The 17,862-nt window shown below is 38.5% G+C and overlaps 1 protein-coding gene across 5 annotated transcripts in view; it reads left to right on the top strand.

Moving 5' to 3' along the window:
• Positions 1 to 13,264, top strand: part of MYB (MYB proto-oncogene, transcription factor) — a 34,374-nt gene extending 21,110 nt beyond the window's left edge. For 4 of the 5 annotated variants that reach the window (XM_040239278.1, XM_040239281.1, XM_040239279.1 and 1 more), the window contains 2 exons: positions 749 to 856; positions 11,924 to 13,264. In XM_040239278.1, the coding sequence (XP_040095212.1) occupies positions 749 to 856; positions 11,924 to 12,040 (225 nt within the window). In that variant the 3' untranslated portion in view covers positions 12,041 to 13,264. The remainder of the gene's footprint in view (positions 1 to 748; positions 857 to 11,923) is intronic. The other variant, XM_040239280.1, reaches the window with a different exon arrangement.
• Positions 13,265 to 17,862: the final 4,598 nt, after the last annotated feature.

A 17,862-nucleotide genomic window follows, 5' to 3' on the forward strand; every position in this document is an offset into this window, starting at 1 on the left:
CCCATGGGATTTTCCAGGCAAGAGTACTGGAGTGGGGTGCCATTTTAAAAGTTTGTAATTTGTGAATGATTACCCTTTTCTCTTACAAAGAATCAGAGGTAATAGCAATTGCTAATATTTATTCAGTGTGTACAAAGTGGTGGTTAATAGTCTCAGAGCTTTAGATGCATTAACTCAGATATCTAACCCTCACAAGTACCCTACAAGGTTGGTAACATTGTCATTTCCATTATGCTAGTAGGGAAACTGAGGCATGAGGAGGCTTAGTCACTTGTTCAAGATTGTATAGCTTATAAGTGGTGGTTCTGGGTTAGAACTTTGGTTCTAAATTCCATTCTTTTCACCTTTAAACTATACTACCATTAATCTGTAACTCGAAAAGGTTTCTTACCATTATATGAAATGAACAGTTCTCTCACCAGAGCTTAGTAAATCTTTCATTTTAAAGATGTGTCTTTATTAACTGATTTAGCAGATGTTTTTGAGTGCCCTGCCTCATTCCTGGAACTGTGTGGGACCTCGAAGCTTTTCGTTTTAGTGATGTTTGCCAGTGGGATTAGGGTTAGTGCAGAGTTGAGTTCTCCATTTAGCTCATTGGGAAGAGAATTTCTGGCAGATACCTGCATTTTTTTTTTTCCTGCTAATGTGTGTCAACTCGTAGTAATCTACTCTTTCAAGTGTTAGAATTCTGTCAGTCCCCTTATTATCCTACCTCATTTCAATTTCAAATTATTCTCTTTTCCTTTAGAATATTCTTACAAGTTCCGTTTTAATGACGCCAGTATCAGAAGATGAAGACAATGTTCTCAAAGCATTTACAGTACCTAAAAACAGATCCCTGGCAAGTCCCTTGCAGGTAATTACTGTTCCAGCATTGGTATCTAAAAAGTCATTCACTATAAAACTTAAAAAACACACACACACATTTTAGATGTAGTGGAGTGATGCTTTTAAATAATTCCCAATGTCTAAAAGACTCCTCAAAGATTCCTTGTTGCCATTCATATGAGACTCACTGACAATTTTATTAGAGCAAGCTTCCAAAGAATGATGAAGTGAAGCATTTCTTACTGTGACTAAGATTGTTAATCACATGTGACAGTATCTCTTTCTCCTCCTTTTAAAGGTTTTATTAAATAATTGATATAGTTTACTTTTAGTTTCAAAATTTTTACTTTTTCTATTCCCTCACTAAGCCATCAAAGCTCAGACCTTGTTTAGATTTTCAAAGAAGTTTGAAGTTAGATAGCTAGAAAAGAATTACAACGTATTTGACTATCAGAATGAGAAAGTCAACTGTCACTGTTATGTGACTAATCTCTAGTTGAACATCTGCTCTTGGGTTTTAATATCAAAAGAGATTTCCCTTTTTCTAAAGTAGGTGTATGTTGATGAAATACAACAAAGTCCAAATTAATCCTGAACCAAATGTAAATAAGAATGCAAATTTGCTCCCTTAAATTATTTACAGCGGTTCCCAACATTAAATAACAGAATACCCAGTCACCTGCAGAGCCCTCCCTTTCATCCCCACCTTGCCACACTGAGGGAAAACCATAAACCCTGGAGCATACAGAGAACTTGGATTCGGAAGTGAAAAGGCGTATTTGTCCTGTGAGGGAAGGCACCGTATGAGACGGTATGATCTGAACGAGTGTCCAGTTCCTGGATGGGCTTTCTTGTCACTGCAGTAGGTCTGCACTCTCCAAATTATGAGAATCTTAAAACTCCCCCCTTTAAAGCATTTGTGATACTTAGCTTTATTTTTAAGAAATGCAAATACAGCTGGAAGGGCTGTAGGCACACTTTGTGTCTTAATTCCAGCAGATTGCTCTCCTTGTGGCTTCTGTCTGATCCAACTGCTTTGATGAAAGGTGACCACTGACTGGAGTGTGGGCTAGGGAAAGACAGTCTTTGAGGGAATCCAGAGTCTTTCCTGAGTTGATCAAGCCTGGGTAGAAGTGTGAAGAAGACTCAGAATATGGCACAGAATTGGGAGATGAGGAGAACAACAAACTCTGCATAAGGCGGAACCCAGAAAGGAGAGTAGAAGAATGCAAAGGTCACCCATTACAAAATTTTACCTAGATCTGCTCCTAGATTCAGAATGAAAACGCTTTTTTTGTTTGTTTTTCTTGCCTTCTTCCTCCCTGAATTTTTTGGTCCTGGGTTTCCAGAAGATAGGATTTGGCTAGTGCTATTAGTGCATTAATTAAGCTGTTTTGTGTAATTTTGTAACCTAGGCTAGGATCTGACTTATAGTAGTATGAAAAAGTGCCTTCTAAGTGCTAAATTGCAACATGTAAATATATTTGGGGACAGTTATCATTATGAAGTTGAAAACCCCTGGTTCTTTCCCTAAAACTAAATCCTAAAGCTTTTGGCCTAACCAGAGTGTTCAGCAAAACCTAAATCTAAACTTTTATGCAAATATAAAATATATTGAGCCAAACACAGTACAGATATCAAATATGTATTATATAAAATTTGGCAACAATATCGGTGTTTATAAAAATAGGTTGGCTAATTCTTACCTTAAATGTTTTAATGCTATTGAATTAAAAAAATAATATGGAACATTATTATCATTATATTTTATTTAATGAAAATATTGGGTTGGCCAAAAGGTTTATTCAGGTTTTTCCATAACATCTTATAAGCAAACTTCTTGGCCAACCCAACATTCCTCATCCTTGAAGCTCAGTATTAAGTAGTAGCTCTGTTTTTATTAACCTGTATTTTCTAGCATATCAATGAGTCATATTTGGTACTCTTCAGATTCTATCATTGTATACTGAGATTAAGCCACCTATATACATCAAATGGTGAAGGTAACAGTTGTCAATTCCACCCACCTAAATAATTGACACCACAAGCTGATTTTGGAGTCAGTGCTTTCATATACACTATATGGTTTTACTGATGTACACCACTCAAATATATTTTAATAACTTGCTATAATAGATAATTAATTCATTTTAAGAGTGAACGGCACCTACAGTACTTTATGTAATCTAGAAATTTTATAATTTGTACTTTTAATAAATATATCAAATGTTAAATGGGATTTTATCCAAACAACCTAGACATTTTGTTAGAGTGCATTTAATTAAAACAACTAAATTTGACTCCTAAAATATTTTAAAATTCTGATACTTCTAAAATATGAAATGTTTGTCAGTTGAATACTGCAAATGATTGTCCATCTAACTGACTAAATACATTTGCTTAGGTACAAGAAAAGTTTATTGAAGACTAAACTAACAGTGCGATTCTGTGTTCTGTCATTTCAGTGTTAATGATCCCTGGCTTAATTATACCCACAACACTTTACAGAGAAGTTATTTTTTTGAGGCCCCCAATATTGGGATTTTATAGTTAAGAGTCTAATGCATGTGTAAATGGATATGCTTTTACATATGTGCATGCGTGCGTGCTAACTCACTTCAGCCGTGTCTGACTCTTTGTGACCTCATGGACTGTAGCCTGCCAGGCTCCTCTCTCTGCGGGATTCTCCAGGCAAGAATACTGAAGTGGGTTTCGAGGCTGTCTTCCTGGGGATCTTCCTTACCCAGGGATTGAACCTGTGTCTTTTATGTCTCTTGCATTGGCAGGAGGGTCTTTTACCACTAGCGCCACCTGGGAAGCCCTGCTTATACATGAATACGTGTAATAGCTACATTTCCTTCCTCTCTGCTTGGAACCAGCCATTTCCCCAAGGTGCTATGATCTTTTAGTGGGAAATGGTATGTAGGACCAAACTCAGGCTGCTAGATATGCCCATGTGTTATGTGGGTTGTCATTGAGAAGCAAATAATTTTAATAGCTTGAGCTTTCCATGTATCCCCTAGTCCATAAGCTATAATGTTTAGAGGCAAGTATAAGCCATTATGCACAAACAATGTTATATTTGTTTTTTAAATTATTTATGCTTGATTTTTTTTAAAAGGAATTTGCAGCAGCTGCAAAATAGTATAGTTGGATTTCTTCTTTTTTTTAGTTGCCTTAACTTTAAAAACAAACAGGGACAGGACTCAATAAAAATGTTCTGAGACTTTTTTGATATTTGTCTTTCAGGTAGCTCAGAATATGTGAGATTTTCAGATCATTGTGCCATTTTCTCCATGTTTCTCTATGGTGGTAGAGAATGGAGTCTAGAAGCTTATAAAATGATCACAAATGAGGAAATAGATATTCAGCTTAGAATACTTGCAGTTTGGGATGGAAAAGACAGGTTCACTGTGGAACCCTTCTGGATCCTGATGTTTGAAAGTTACTCTGAAAGAGCCCAAGACTGGCAGGCAGGCAGACAGACAGACAGACAGACACACACACACACACACACACACACACACACACACACGTGCCATGCACAGAACTCCCTCAGTAAGGAGAAAAGAACTGCCTGTGCTTTCGATTTGCTTTACATTTTGAAATAAATACATTTTGCCAATAAACATTTCCTAAGGTAAACATTTTCATTGGTACATCTGAAACTACACTTAAGTTAAAAGCCTCTGAACTTGTGTATTTTTCTCTTAAATTATAATTTTCTTTTATTCCTGTTAAAACCCAAATATAAAAGATGTGCTCATATGCTTTTTACTCACTCTCTTTCCTCTTTTTTGTAACCACAGAGTGACAGCCTTAAATTTTAATTTCCTGACTTGGCTTGTCTTCGCCTTACTTTTTTTAAAAGTGAGTTTAAGTAAATTTCTCAAGCTATTAATACTTGAACACATTTGCACTGTATCAAAGAATCTTACAGTATTATTGCAAGCAGCTAAAACTCATTTTTCCAGTTGCATGTGCTTTGGATTGCTCCTAACTTCATATGGATTGTTTATGAATTTTTCAAACAATGAGGCAAACCCTTTTTGCTTGATCGGCATGGCTAAGAAGTGTAATACACTAGCACGCACACAACAGGCACCTGGGTTCTAATCCAGACTTCCGCAATTTCTAATCGCATGTTTTTAATTAGTTCAAACGAAAATGCTCATCTGTACATTGGGGACTATAGTTTGTCCTCCATGTATCACATAGGGTTGCTGTGAAGATCAAATGGATATAATATTACTCTCAAAATGACAGCACACTTGCCAGTGTACATGGGTGGTACCTATTTTGGATAATCCCTGTCCTTAGAAACGTACGCAAGGAGGCTTCACCAACAGCCAGGTCCACTTGCACTGAGGTGTATTATTTCCTCTCACACGTTCTTTCTCATTCCTTCTTCCACTCTGGCAGAACTGTGTCAGTGGGTCACCAAAAGAGATTGCTGATTCAACTGATTCCTGAAAAAAAGTTAGTCAGATCTCTTCGGTATTATGGAGATCGAACAACTGATTTACTGGTCTTCTCTATTTTTCTGCTGCTCTTGTTGGCATGTCAACAGACAGAGAAACAGTCCGTCTCTGTGTGACATAGATCTTTCCAGGCATTTCTTAGTGTTGGTATGCTGTTGTTGACCTGCTTCCCTGGATACCTCTGTGTTCACTTAGTTCTCCCTTGGGTCACTTTTTTTCCACTTGCCCTGGCAAGGTTTCATATAGCTGTTAGTAATATTTCAGCAGACTGCTTTTAATATATCTTATAAAAAATAACTTTGCCATGTATAGTTTTGAGATGAACTAGAAAGGCTATAAATGAGTGAGGAAGGAAAGTTGAGCTCAAATTCAGAGTGCCCTACCCCGGAGAGTATAAGAGCTGGATTTTTTTTGTATGGTTGGGTTTGGTAAACACTGTGATCTTGGATTTTCCTTGGGCCAACAAAGGTATAATCACTTTAATTGGCACTTGCTTTAATCTTAATAGTTAAAACTAATACATTACTAAGGAAAGGGGTTTTCTTCCAAAAAAAATTGTGACACCTGAGGTTATGTGATTAAAACTGTTGGGAAATCTGTCAACAAGTAAGATGGAAAGATCCCTAGAGACAATGGGGACAAACTCCAAATTTGGAGAAAGGCCGTTCTTCATAGTAATTGTTAACTTAGGTCTGGGTGGCATGTGGAAGCACTGGTGGATGGGGTACCCACCAGCACCATCTGCACCTTTGATCCCTTAACTTTTAGGGTTCTTTTCTATGAAAATGTATCAATCCTGAAGTTAGGCTTATTTGATTGTTTTGTGCAGCATTTATGCATAGGAAAAGTTTGATAACGACTAACTACCTCAGTGACCCTTCGTCTCAGGTTTATTCTTGACTTTCAAGATACAACTAAAGATTTCTATGTTATCCCTTATAATGAATCCATTTTAAAAGATGCCTCTTTGAGAATGAGTTCTGATTTTTAGAATTTTAATTCTGTGGCTTCCATGATAGCTCAGTTGGTAAAGAATCCTCCTGCAAGGCAAGAGACCTGGGTTTGATCCTGGGTTGGAAAGATCCCCTGGAGAAGGGAAAGGCTGCCCACTCCAGTATTCTGGCCTAGAGAATTCAATGGACTTTATAGTTCATGGAGTCGCAAAGAGTCAGACATGACTGAGCGACTTTCACTTCACTTTCACTTTAAAAGTCTTTTCTATGGATAGATTAAATGGAATAATCAAATAATTCTTAAGTTTTTTGGACACCATCTATGTCTGCTATTATTTTAAAAAATGAAACAGAAAAATGTAAAACCATCTTATAAGTTGCTTTGGTTTTACAAAATCATTCTTTTATGACTTACACAAGTTTCTTAAGAGCTTTGTAAAATGTACTGCACACTCTGCCAAGGCTGTTGATATCAGCAGTTATTGTGTGAAGTTGCTCTATGAATGTCACAACAATAGTGGTTCTTGTTTAGCGTGATGAAAAAAACCATTCATATTCTTAGTGAAAAATATGAAGATAATCTAATTCTGACAGAGAATCACCTGTGGACATGGCTTTATCTCATTTGATTTCTTCAGTTTTCTGCCGAGGATCAGAGTATTTATTTAAAGTGCTTCAGCAGGATATCCCAGTTAGAGCTCTGACAGTCTGTTTACAGTTCATCTCTGCCCAGGGGCGATCAAAGGTACATCGTGGATAAGTAAGATGACTCATGGGCAAGAGGAGGAGGATGTGTGGCAGGATTATTAACTTTGAAATGAATTAGGGTAGAGTGACATGTCTGCAACAGCACCATGGGTTAGTCATTTAACAAGGATTCAATGTGCAGAAATTCTTACCAATTCTTTAGTGTAAGTGAAACTAACATTTAAGGAGAGGGAATAAGGAGGATGCACAAGGATCTATTTGACAGTATTTAAAAAAAAAATCTTTCTAGCATGAAGACATTTAATCTTCCTTTGTCAAAACTATTCTGTCTGCTTGAAAAGTTGGCCTAGGACCCCAAGGCTTCTAGGTAAGGAGGGAGAAAGAAATCGCAAGAAGAGATAGCTGCCCTTTTGGCTGGTGGACTTCAACATTTCTTTTCTTACCCACTACTTGACCTTCTGCTCTTACTTTGCTTTCGTGAAGTAGGTATGTGATTGCTCTGACCAGTTTTTCTGTTCATGGTTGTAAAAAGTATTAGCTTTATACTTTCATGATGCAGAAAAGGAACTGTCCACTCAATGCTCGCCTTTTTGTTCCAGTCTGTTTTTCTTGCACAGAGTGGGTACTGTGTCCTGGTGTCTGTCTACACTGGGAGATTTAGGTGTTCCAAGTCATCTTGTCTGCTCTCGGCTGTGAGCCTCAGGACTTAGGTGCCCCTGAAATGCTCTGCTTTCTGAAATTTGGATATTTCAGTTAACTTGATTTATTTCTTCATAAATTTCATTTCTACTTGGGAGAGGCTGATTGAATTTTTTTCAAAAAATTAATTTAAAATATAGGGTACATTCTTTGTATTGATCTTGTTTTAAATATCTGGTCCTGGAGGAAGAGCCAAACATGAATAAAATGATGAGCCATCTGGGAGAGCCAACAAAACATGACATTCAAGTTGAAAATATACTAGGGGGTGATAATTGTATTAGCTTTTCCTAAACAGACATTGGAAATTCTGAATTAAGTATCATTGTCAAGGGTCAGAATCTGACTTTTACTAAGAGGCATTGTAAAAGCAAGCATGTTGTTATTTAGTTGCTAATCGTATCCAACTCTTTGCCACCCCATGGACTGTAGCCTGCCAGGCTTCTCTGTCCACTGGATTTCCCAGGCAAGAATACTGGAGTGGGTTGCCATTTCCGTCTCCAGGGGATCTTCCCGACCCAAGGATGGAACCCATGTCTCCTGCATTGGCAGGCAGATTCTTTACCACACAGCCAACCTGGAAAGTCCAAAAGCAAGCATAAGATTCTTTTAATATGGTACTTTAAGATACTTAATTTCATTTAATATAGAAACTTATTCTGTATTAATTGAAGCATAGCTAAGTAGAAAAATTTTTAGCTAGAGAAAAACATAAACAACCCTTTCTTCCTTGCTCCTCACTTTTACCTCCATTTTCACTTTTATTCTCCTTTCCCTCTCATTTGTTTGTCTGTATTCTTTCAAAACATACATTTTTGAGTTTTGTGTGTATCTTTATTTTATGTTTACATATAAGATTAGTATATTAAAATATTCTACATCATTTTTAGTCATCTGATTTTATTATCAATGTACTTTGTTCTATGTACATCATTGATTCTAAGCCCTGCATAGTACTCATGGTGGACAGCCATCATCTTTAATTATTCACTCTCAAATGGTAGTTATTATATGTCATATTGTTATTTTATGTCACATTGTCATATGTTATGATGTCACGTTGTTGTTATATGTCACATTATCATATATGTTCTATGTGTGTCACTACAAACACAAGCTCAATAATTACCATGATTCCATTAAATTTTATTTTGTTAATTGGGTTTCTTGTGTCATTTTGGTGTTCCAGTGCTGCACTGAAAAATGTTAGCAACAACTTGTGAGCAATCAACTAAACTAAAATATGGGATTTGAATGGACAGATTTACACCAGAGATATATATATATTTAATCCACTTCCTTCAAACTAGAGTTCGTTGTTTAGTCGCTAAGTCATGTCCGACTCTTTGCAACCCCACTGACTGCAGCACACCAGGCTCCTCTGTCCTTCACTGTCTCCTGGAGTTTCCACAAGTTCATGTCCATTGAGTCAGTGATGCTATCTAACCATCTCATCCTCTGTTGCCCCTTCTTTTGCCTTCAGTCTTTCCTAGCATCAGGGTCTTTTCCAATGAGTCAAACTACAGAAACACCATTTATTCAGAACTGTATCAGAGAATGCTTAAACTACCCTGGTGATTTTAATTAGAAAACATTAAATGTGACTCAGTATCAGAAGTCAGCCCAGAACGGATGTCATCTTTGTCCTGTCGTTTTGTGATTCACAGTTACAGGAAAATATTATGATAATCAGTCTTGCTTATGTAGTATTTCAAGTTATGTATTCAGCCTCTGAGCCTGTGTAAACTTGGATGGTGCCTTTATGTTGGCAGTGAGATGGCACAACAGATTGGGCAGAAACTGGGAAATCTAGTTTGTGGCCTGTGAAAGTTTACAAGTTAGAAACATGGCACTGTAAATCTTATGTCGCTGAAACTTTGTTCCAGACCCTAGGCAAAGAAGTCCCATCACCATACAAACACCATATTCATTCAGAATTATCCTACTTCTCTGTTAAAATAGTCTGATGACTTTAACACCTCATCTCAGTGTTTCTTCCTGCATTCTAAGGCCCTGCTGACCAGACCACACAATTCCCACTCATAAGAACTCTAAATGAAGCAGCAACTTATACTCATTAGAGCCTGGATTCACATTCCTACTTCATCACTTCTTAGCTGGAAGACTTTAAGGATGTTGCCTAAGTTCTCTCTTCCTGTAAAATTGCCTGCTCTGTAAAACAGATGTAATGAGCCTTACCTAATCCACAGGTGTTTGTGAGAATTAAATGAGATGATACATGCAAAATACTTAGAAACATGAGTGGTACTCAAGTTTAATCCACTTATTCCTTCCTCTCTGTCTCCCAGTCCCTCCCACAAGCAATGTACAAATTGCAGCTTCCTGACTCTTTCATGTTATTTTGCCACGTGGGTTACCCTCTTTACCACCTGTCGACCTCAATCCTGCCTATTCATGCCCTTTGCCTAGAGCATGGCCCTGGCTGTTCCTTGGCGTCTTATCTCCTCTTCATCTGGCTGTGGCACCACAGACCTTTCATCTGCCTGTCATCACTTTACCAGTGTCAGATGTTGGTTTTGTCTCTTAAACAGGGGTCTCTACCTCCGGGATCTCATGCTGGATGATCTGAGGTGGAGCTGTTGTAATAATAATAGAAGTAAAGTGCACAGTAAATGTAGAGTGCTTGAATTATCCCTAACCCATCCCCCTGTCCATGGTCCATGGCAAAACTGTCTTCCATGAAACCAATCCCTGGTGCTAGGGACCACTGTCCTGAGGGACACTTGAGGCTCTAAAGAGCAGAGGGCTTTTTTTTTCTTATTCTTCTTCTGTCCATGAGACACATCCCACTTGAATATAAATACTAGGAATAGCTGTGCTTTTTCTAAACCACTGGCTTACTTTTGAGCTTATGGACAGCAAATGTTACAACTGCTTGTGTTTCTGTTTCCCTCTTTGCGTTGACTGCTAGAGAGCTCAGAGTTAGTTTTGAGATTTACATCTTGTTGGTGCATTTTGGCTTATGGCAAGTATTTTGAATCGAAATCTCACCTCATCTTTGTATTGTTTATTTTTTCCACATTTCTTGGTGACCCACCCTTATCTATGTTTTAAATCCTGTTCATTTATATTCATTTTGTAAGCATCTTCAATACTCTTGGGAGCTAAGTAGGGCAAACTTAAGGCTCTAAGGAGCAGAGGCCTTGTACAAATATTGCATATTTTGGTTTGAAGCCGCATGGAGGGCAGATGGCTTCCCTGGTGGCTCAGCAGTAAAGAATCTGCCTAGGATGCAGGAGACGCAGGAGACCGGGGTTAGATCCCTAGGTCGGAGAGATCCTCTGGAGGAGGAAATGGCAATCCACTACAGTATTCTTGCTGGAAAAGTCCCATGGATAGAAGACCCCTGTGGGCTCCATACAGTCCATGGGGTCAAAAAGAGTTGGACATGACTAAACACGCACACATGGAGGGCAGGTAGGAGCTGGGGCTAGGCAGGAGACAGACACAGGTTCAAAACCATTCCACAGCTTCCCCATAGATTGGCTTTGGGCAAGTTTTCTGCACTTTCTGAGTCTCCATTTCCTGCTCAATTAAAGAGAGAATGAACCCCCACCCAGGGTGGCTGTGCTGTGTAAATGAGATCATGTGTGTGAAGAATCTGGATCCGGATGCTGCCTGTGAGATATTAGTTCCATCCTGTATCTTTCAATGCGTCTTTAAAAAGTAAGCTATTCTAATAAATAGATACTACTTAATTAATTGCTATTTAATTGATCAATATCCATTTTAGTTGGTACATTTAAATATTCATAACTAAATTTAAATGTAATTAACTTGATTAAAAATATGTACTGTGTTTAGAAAATGTTGATCAATTCTAGCACCTATGGGAGCTTCTTCACCAGTTCGCTCAAAGAGTAAATGCCCACAGCTCACCTTAGGTATGTGGGGGACCGGACTCATTCCTGTCTCCAAGTCTGTAAAATCTGCTAATAGACAAAAAGCACTCAAACATGAAGATACAGCTGGATCCTATCATACTGCTTGGAGTGGGTTTTCTCTCTTCACGACAAACAATTTCTGATAATTAATATCACTTAAGAATGCTGAATTCCTGGTTGTCAGAGTGAAGATTTTATCTGACAAAGGCTCCCCCGTGTCTCCTACTTGCTTTCTGGAGGTCAGCATTTTTTCCTGCTGGGCCAGGTGGGGTTGGGAGTCCATCCCTGGGCTAAAGCATGTGCTTCCCAGTCTGACCTTGCCCCTACCCTCTCTCTCCCCTACCGTTAGCCTTGTAACGGTGCCTGGGAATCTGCATCCTGTGGGAAGACAGACGATCAGATGACAGCTTCCGGTCAGCCTCGGAAATACGTGAACGCCTTCTCAACCCGGACTCTGGTCATGTGAGACGGTGGCAGACAAGCATTATGGTTTTCAGAACACTTCAAGTTGACTTGGGATATAGCATTCCTCTACATGAAACTTTTCATGAATGGGAGAAGAGCCTATTTTTGTTGTGGTACAACAGTTGAGAGCAGCACCAAGTGCATTTAGGTGGGTGAAATCGTATGAGATTTCACCCAACTAAATGGATTTTTTTTTTAATTAATAAGTTTAACAGTTTTACCTAAATTATTAGGTCATGGATTGTAGTCAGTGGTTAAGTATCTTAATGCAGATTTTTTTTAAAAAAAAACATAAAATGATTTATCTGTATTTTAAGAGGATCCAACAGACCAGTATTTTTTCTGTGATGAGGTTTTTGAAATTTAACGCACAAAAAGGTACTCCAATATTTCACTTTTCTCAATCACTAAACACAATGCATTACTATAAATGTTGGCTTCACACCGTGGAATAAGTAATCAATATTGTAAATGCTCATTTATGGTCAATAACATTGGAGGTACGTTTATTGTACCAAACCATTTTATGAGGGTTTTTTTTGTTGTTGTTAGCTTGCTTTAAAAATTATTACTGTATGAAATAGTTTTATAAAAAAATTATATTTTTATTCAGTAATTTAATTTTGTACATGCCAAATGAAAAAAAAATGTGTTTTGCTGCTATGGACTTAGCCTGTAGACATGCTGCTAGTATCAGAAGGGCAGTAGTGCTTGGGAGGGAGAGAAAAGAAACTTGGTGTTAGGTAATTGACTATGCACTAGTATTGTCAAACTTTTTTATTTTATATATATATATATATATATACACACACATATATATATATACTTTTTTCCTTTTGTAATACATTGGAAAACTTATTTGGGAGATTTTGCATTTGTGGTTGTTTCTTGTTTTTTTTTTTTTTTTTTTTGTTCTTGTTGGTTTATAAGAGGATGCATTGCACTTCTTTATTGGGAGATCTGTGTTGTTGCTGTCCTGTGTTTTGTTTTGAGTTCAGCCTGACTGTTCTTTAATTCAGCGCTTATGTGTTTAATCAGCATTCCCCAGAGTCCTTAAGTGTATGGTCTCAGAACTGCCACACACAACCTATGTGTTTGCAGCTGGGGTCAATAGCCAGTTGCTGCCTTAAGAACCTTTGGTGCAAGATGGCTGGTACTGAACTTTTGATATGACAGTGTATTTACTGCCTTGTAGTGAAATAAAGCTGTGCCCTTATTTTACTTACTTTTGACTTCTGTCTTACTTTTGATTGTGGACAGTAGTTATACTTTTAGGAAAATGAAGTGAACACAGAGCACTTTCCTCTGTTAATAACTGGCACACCATCTGAACTTAAAGAATTCAAGAATTGTAACTTTGGAGAAAGAACAGGCAACCCAAGTTCACAGATGATCATGTGCTGAGTGACAGCTGGCAGGAATCTTCCAGAATCTAGTTCAGAATCTTCTAGAATCAGTCAAGGTTCCAGAAGCATTTAAATTGGGATAAGGCAAAGAGAGTTCATTTACAAGGGTACCAATACCATGGATGTGGGCAGTGGGTAGGAGGACAGCAATCATAGGGCCTGCACACGAATGCAGGCCTAAAGGCGGGGGAGAGTCATGGAAAACAGGAGCCCTTTTAAAAAAATTTATTACTTATTTATCTGGCCATATCACACGGCATGTGGTATCTTAGTTCCCTAACCAGGGATCAAACCCAGGCCCTTGGCAGTGAAAAAACAAAGTCCTAACCATTGGACCACCAGGGAATTTCTGTAAGCAGGAGCCTTTAAGAGGAGCAATGTCCTTTGGAATCCTCACAGGAGGAGAGCCAAGGGTAAGCCTTAATGTTAAATCCCCATATCCCTCCCATCAGACTTCCCTGGTAGCTCAGTGGATAAAGAATCCACCTACAGTGCAGGAGACCCCGGTTCAGTTCCTGGGTCAGGAAGTTCCCATGGCGAACGGATAGGCAACCCACTCCAGTGTTCTTGGGCTTTCCTGGTGGCTCAGATGGTAAAGAATCTGCCTGCAGTGTGGGAGATCTGGGTTCGATCCCTGGGTTGGGAAGATCCCCTGGAGGAGGACATGGCAACCCATTCTAGTATTCTTGCCTGGAGAATCCCCATGGATAGAGGAGCCTGGCAGACTATAGTCCATGGAGGCAGACACAACTGAGTGACTAAGCACAGCACAGTGCATCCCTCCCATCTCTACCAAGCCCCATTGGTAGAACCAGCCAGAAGCCAGAAGGCATGGGAGCACCTGGATGTAACAGCTGGTCAGTCACCTAGGGCAGAACCAGAGGACATTTTTCTGTTGGGGTAAGGACAAGGCAACCCAACTGAGTCATCCATTCTGGGCAACTTCCTGTTTTATGGATGAATTTCCACTGGCTTCCATCTCTCAGCTCAGTGTTCTCACTGTGGTACAATATCCCTTTCACATAGGTTCCTTAACAATTTCCTTTAGTCACTCCTTTTCAGCTCAGATTTTGAGTTCTCATAGGAAGTGATGCAGTTGGTATTCCTAGAGCCAAGGATTTGTTGCCCCTAATTACTAGTCTTTAAGACTACTTAGTATTCTTTGGTTCTCTTTCTAATCATCCCAGTATTAGGAAGATTATTATAGTCATGCACTCTCAGAGTATTTCCAGGTGCTAACTCTGTCACTTACTAGGAGCTTGAACCTAGACAAGTCACTAACCTCTCTGAGCCTTTTTTCTCCATCTGTAAAATGAGTTCATTCCTACATGCGCTATATAAAAGTGTGTTATTACATAAGCTTTCCATACTTAAGTGATACACACTGTGTGATGTGTCAAATGTTCATCTGGTCCATAATGTGCATTGGCAGTTGTAGACTTCAACTTAGGGGTCATTGGATATCTGTTGAAATAAATTAGTGGCAAGATTGAACTCAGCATTCTATAGAACTAAAATAAATATTTACTTTTGCAATAAGTACATAACCTAATAACTAGAGACTAAAAATCTAAATTAATGAAAAGAAGTGTAAATTCAGGTTTTATGATCAAATAATACCCATTTTGCAAGTATCTCTAAAACCTTTATCTATCCTGGACATTTTTGAAGTCCTCTTGTTCTCTATAGCAGAGATTCCAGTAGTTAAAATAAATGGAAGCAGTATTACTTACTCTCCAAAAAAATCGTTGTCCCTTTGAGCCACTACTTGTAAAGCTTGGATCCACATCTGGAGAGTAGAAAAAACATTGAGAATATTTTAAACTATCTCCCAGCCACTAATGGGGCTGCTAATTCAAAGTAAGTAAGATGTACAAGAGAAACTTCTTTTTCTCTTTAGAAGTTAGGCAAAATTAGAACTGCAAGCAACCTTCAACATCATAAGGGGCATCCAATAAGGGATTCTCCACATTCCAATTTTGAACAAAAAATCATTTTTGGAGCCAGCCAATCTTGGCTTAAGTTCAGACTCTGCCCTTTAACAGCTTTGTGACTTGGTAAGAGTTTTACTGTAGCTCTCTAAACTTCATTTTACATATACTGAAAATAAAAATACATCTCAAGGTTGAGGAGTATTGTGAAGATTTTGTGAGATAGTAAATGCATTCTTGCATCTTTGTAAAATATTGCCATTCTTATTGATGAGGTATCAATGAGGCCCACATCCTTGACTGTGTTGAATCTGTCCTTTGCATTAAGTGAAAGTGAAAGTCGTTCAGTCATGTCCGACTCTTTGCGACCCCATGGACTATATAGTTCATGGAATTCTCTAGGCCAAAATACTGTAGTGGATAGCCTTTCCCTTCTCCAGGGGATCTTCCCAACCCAGGAATCAAACCCAGGTCTCCCACACTGCAGGTGGTTTCTTTACCAGCTGAGCCACAAGGGAAATATAAGTTATATTTAAAGGGAAACTTTAAATATATATTATACTCTTTTCAAAATATTCCTAATCATTCAAAATATTCCTAAATATATTTAAAGATATGTTTATCCTTCTTGTACAAATTATGTGGGAAATATAAGGTGTATTTTCCTTAAACAGGTAGGTTTCTAATTTGAAAAAGAAAACTGTCTAGCAGATAAAATGTGATGGGCAGATTCGTTACACTACGCTGAAAATATAAGTTTGGTGCTTAGTTTTCACCTTTCATCTTGCTATTATAAAGTCTTCCTTATACACCATTTTAGAAGGCAAAGGAAAGCAATCAGCTAAAAGGCAAAACTTCTTCTGGGAAATAAACATGTATACAATTATATATAATAATTTTGGAAACTGAAGCAAGAAGCTGGACTGTAAATCTTAGAAAACTTGTCACTATTTTAGCAATAAATAGGTTAAAATTCTTTTTAATTAACATTCAACACAAATGTTCTTGGTGTTAATGTGGAAACTGCAGAGACTGATATCTGTTTTATGGACCATATTTCTCTTATTCAACTAGTATATGTTTGGCACCTATTGTGTGCTAAGTGCTGTGTTTGAAGTTGAGGTTAGAACAACATAGGTTAAGAAATATCTGCCTTCTGTGAGCTTATGTTCAGATGGGAGGTACAGATGCATAAATATGTTCATAATAGAGGTAAATAACAGAGACCATTAGAGAGCACCTGATCTAGAACTTGGAGGAGCCACATGGATTTCCACAGAAGAATCTAGCAGGACTGAAAGCCAAGCTAAGGAGGGGCAGCACGGTGAGGGTAGCATCTGAAGATTACATCTGAAGACTGGGTATTTTGGGGAGAAAAACACCCAACTACATGACTTGTCTTACTTTAAATTCATGATGACAAATTGCAGATGGGCACTTAGGCAGTGGTACTGCCTGAAGATATTCTCTAGTATATATTTTTCCTTCCTCTGGACAACCATTTCATACCACTTTCTTGCAGACCTCTCCATCCATCACATCTCCATCTAGTTCCCAGCTGATACCTTGACTCATACATCAGTGACAAAATAGAAGTGTTCTTCCCACACCAAAGCCATCCACAGACCTGCTCATATCCTTCCTTCCTTGTTAGCATGGATGAACACTCCTAGCTGCAAACATGGCCTGATCCTTCTATTTGATCTCTGTAACCCTTGTATCCTCTAGATCTCATCCTGCAGATATTGTCTTTCACCTATATGTGAGTGTCTTCCTTGCTCCTGAATCATTCTTACCATGTTAACGTGGTGTATATAGCAGTAAAATAATAACACTCCTTTTATACTGTATCATCATCACACAGCCCCATTTATCTGCTCCTCTTCTCAGCAAAACTTTCAGTTCAGTTCAGTCACTCAGTCATGTCCTATTCTTTGTGACCCCATGGACTGCAGCACGCCAGCCTCCCTGTCCATCACCAACTTCCAGAGCCTACTCAAACTCATTTCCATTCAGTCGGTGATGCCATCCAACCATCTCATCCTCTGTCGTCCCCTTCTCCTCCCGCCTTCAATCTTTCCCAGCCTCAGGGTCTTTTCCAATGAGTCACCTCTTCGCATCAGGTGGCCAAAGTATTGGAGTTTCAGCTTCAGCATCGGTCCTTCCAATGAATATTCAGTATTGATTTCCTTTAGGATGGCCTGGTTGGATCTCCTTGCAGTCCAAGGACTCTCAAGAGTCTTCTCCAACACCACAGTTCAAAAGCATCAATTCTTTGGTGCTCAGCTTTCTTTATAGTCTACCTCTGGACCACTGGAAAAACCATAGCTCTGACTAGACAGAGCTTTGTTGGCAAAGTAATGTCTCTGCTTTTCAATATGCTGTCTAGGTTGGTCTAGACAAAATCTAGGTAAGTTTTCTTCCAAGGAGCAAGCAAAACTGCGAAAGGGATCTTATACCGTTTTGGTCACCACTTCCTCTTGTTG

This window comes from Oryx dammah, unplaced genomic scaffold (assembly GCF_014754425.2).
Source record: "Oryx dammah isolate SB20612 unplaced genomic scaffold, SCBI_Odam_1.1 HiC_scaffold_4, whole genome shotgun sequence".
NCBI lineage: Eukaryota > Metazoa > Chordata > Mammalia > Artiodactyla > Bovidae > Oryx > Oryx dammah.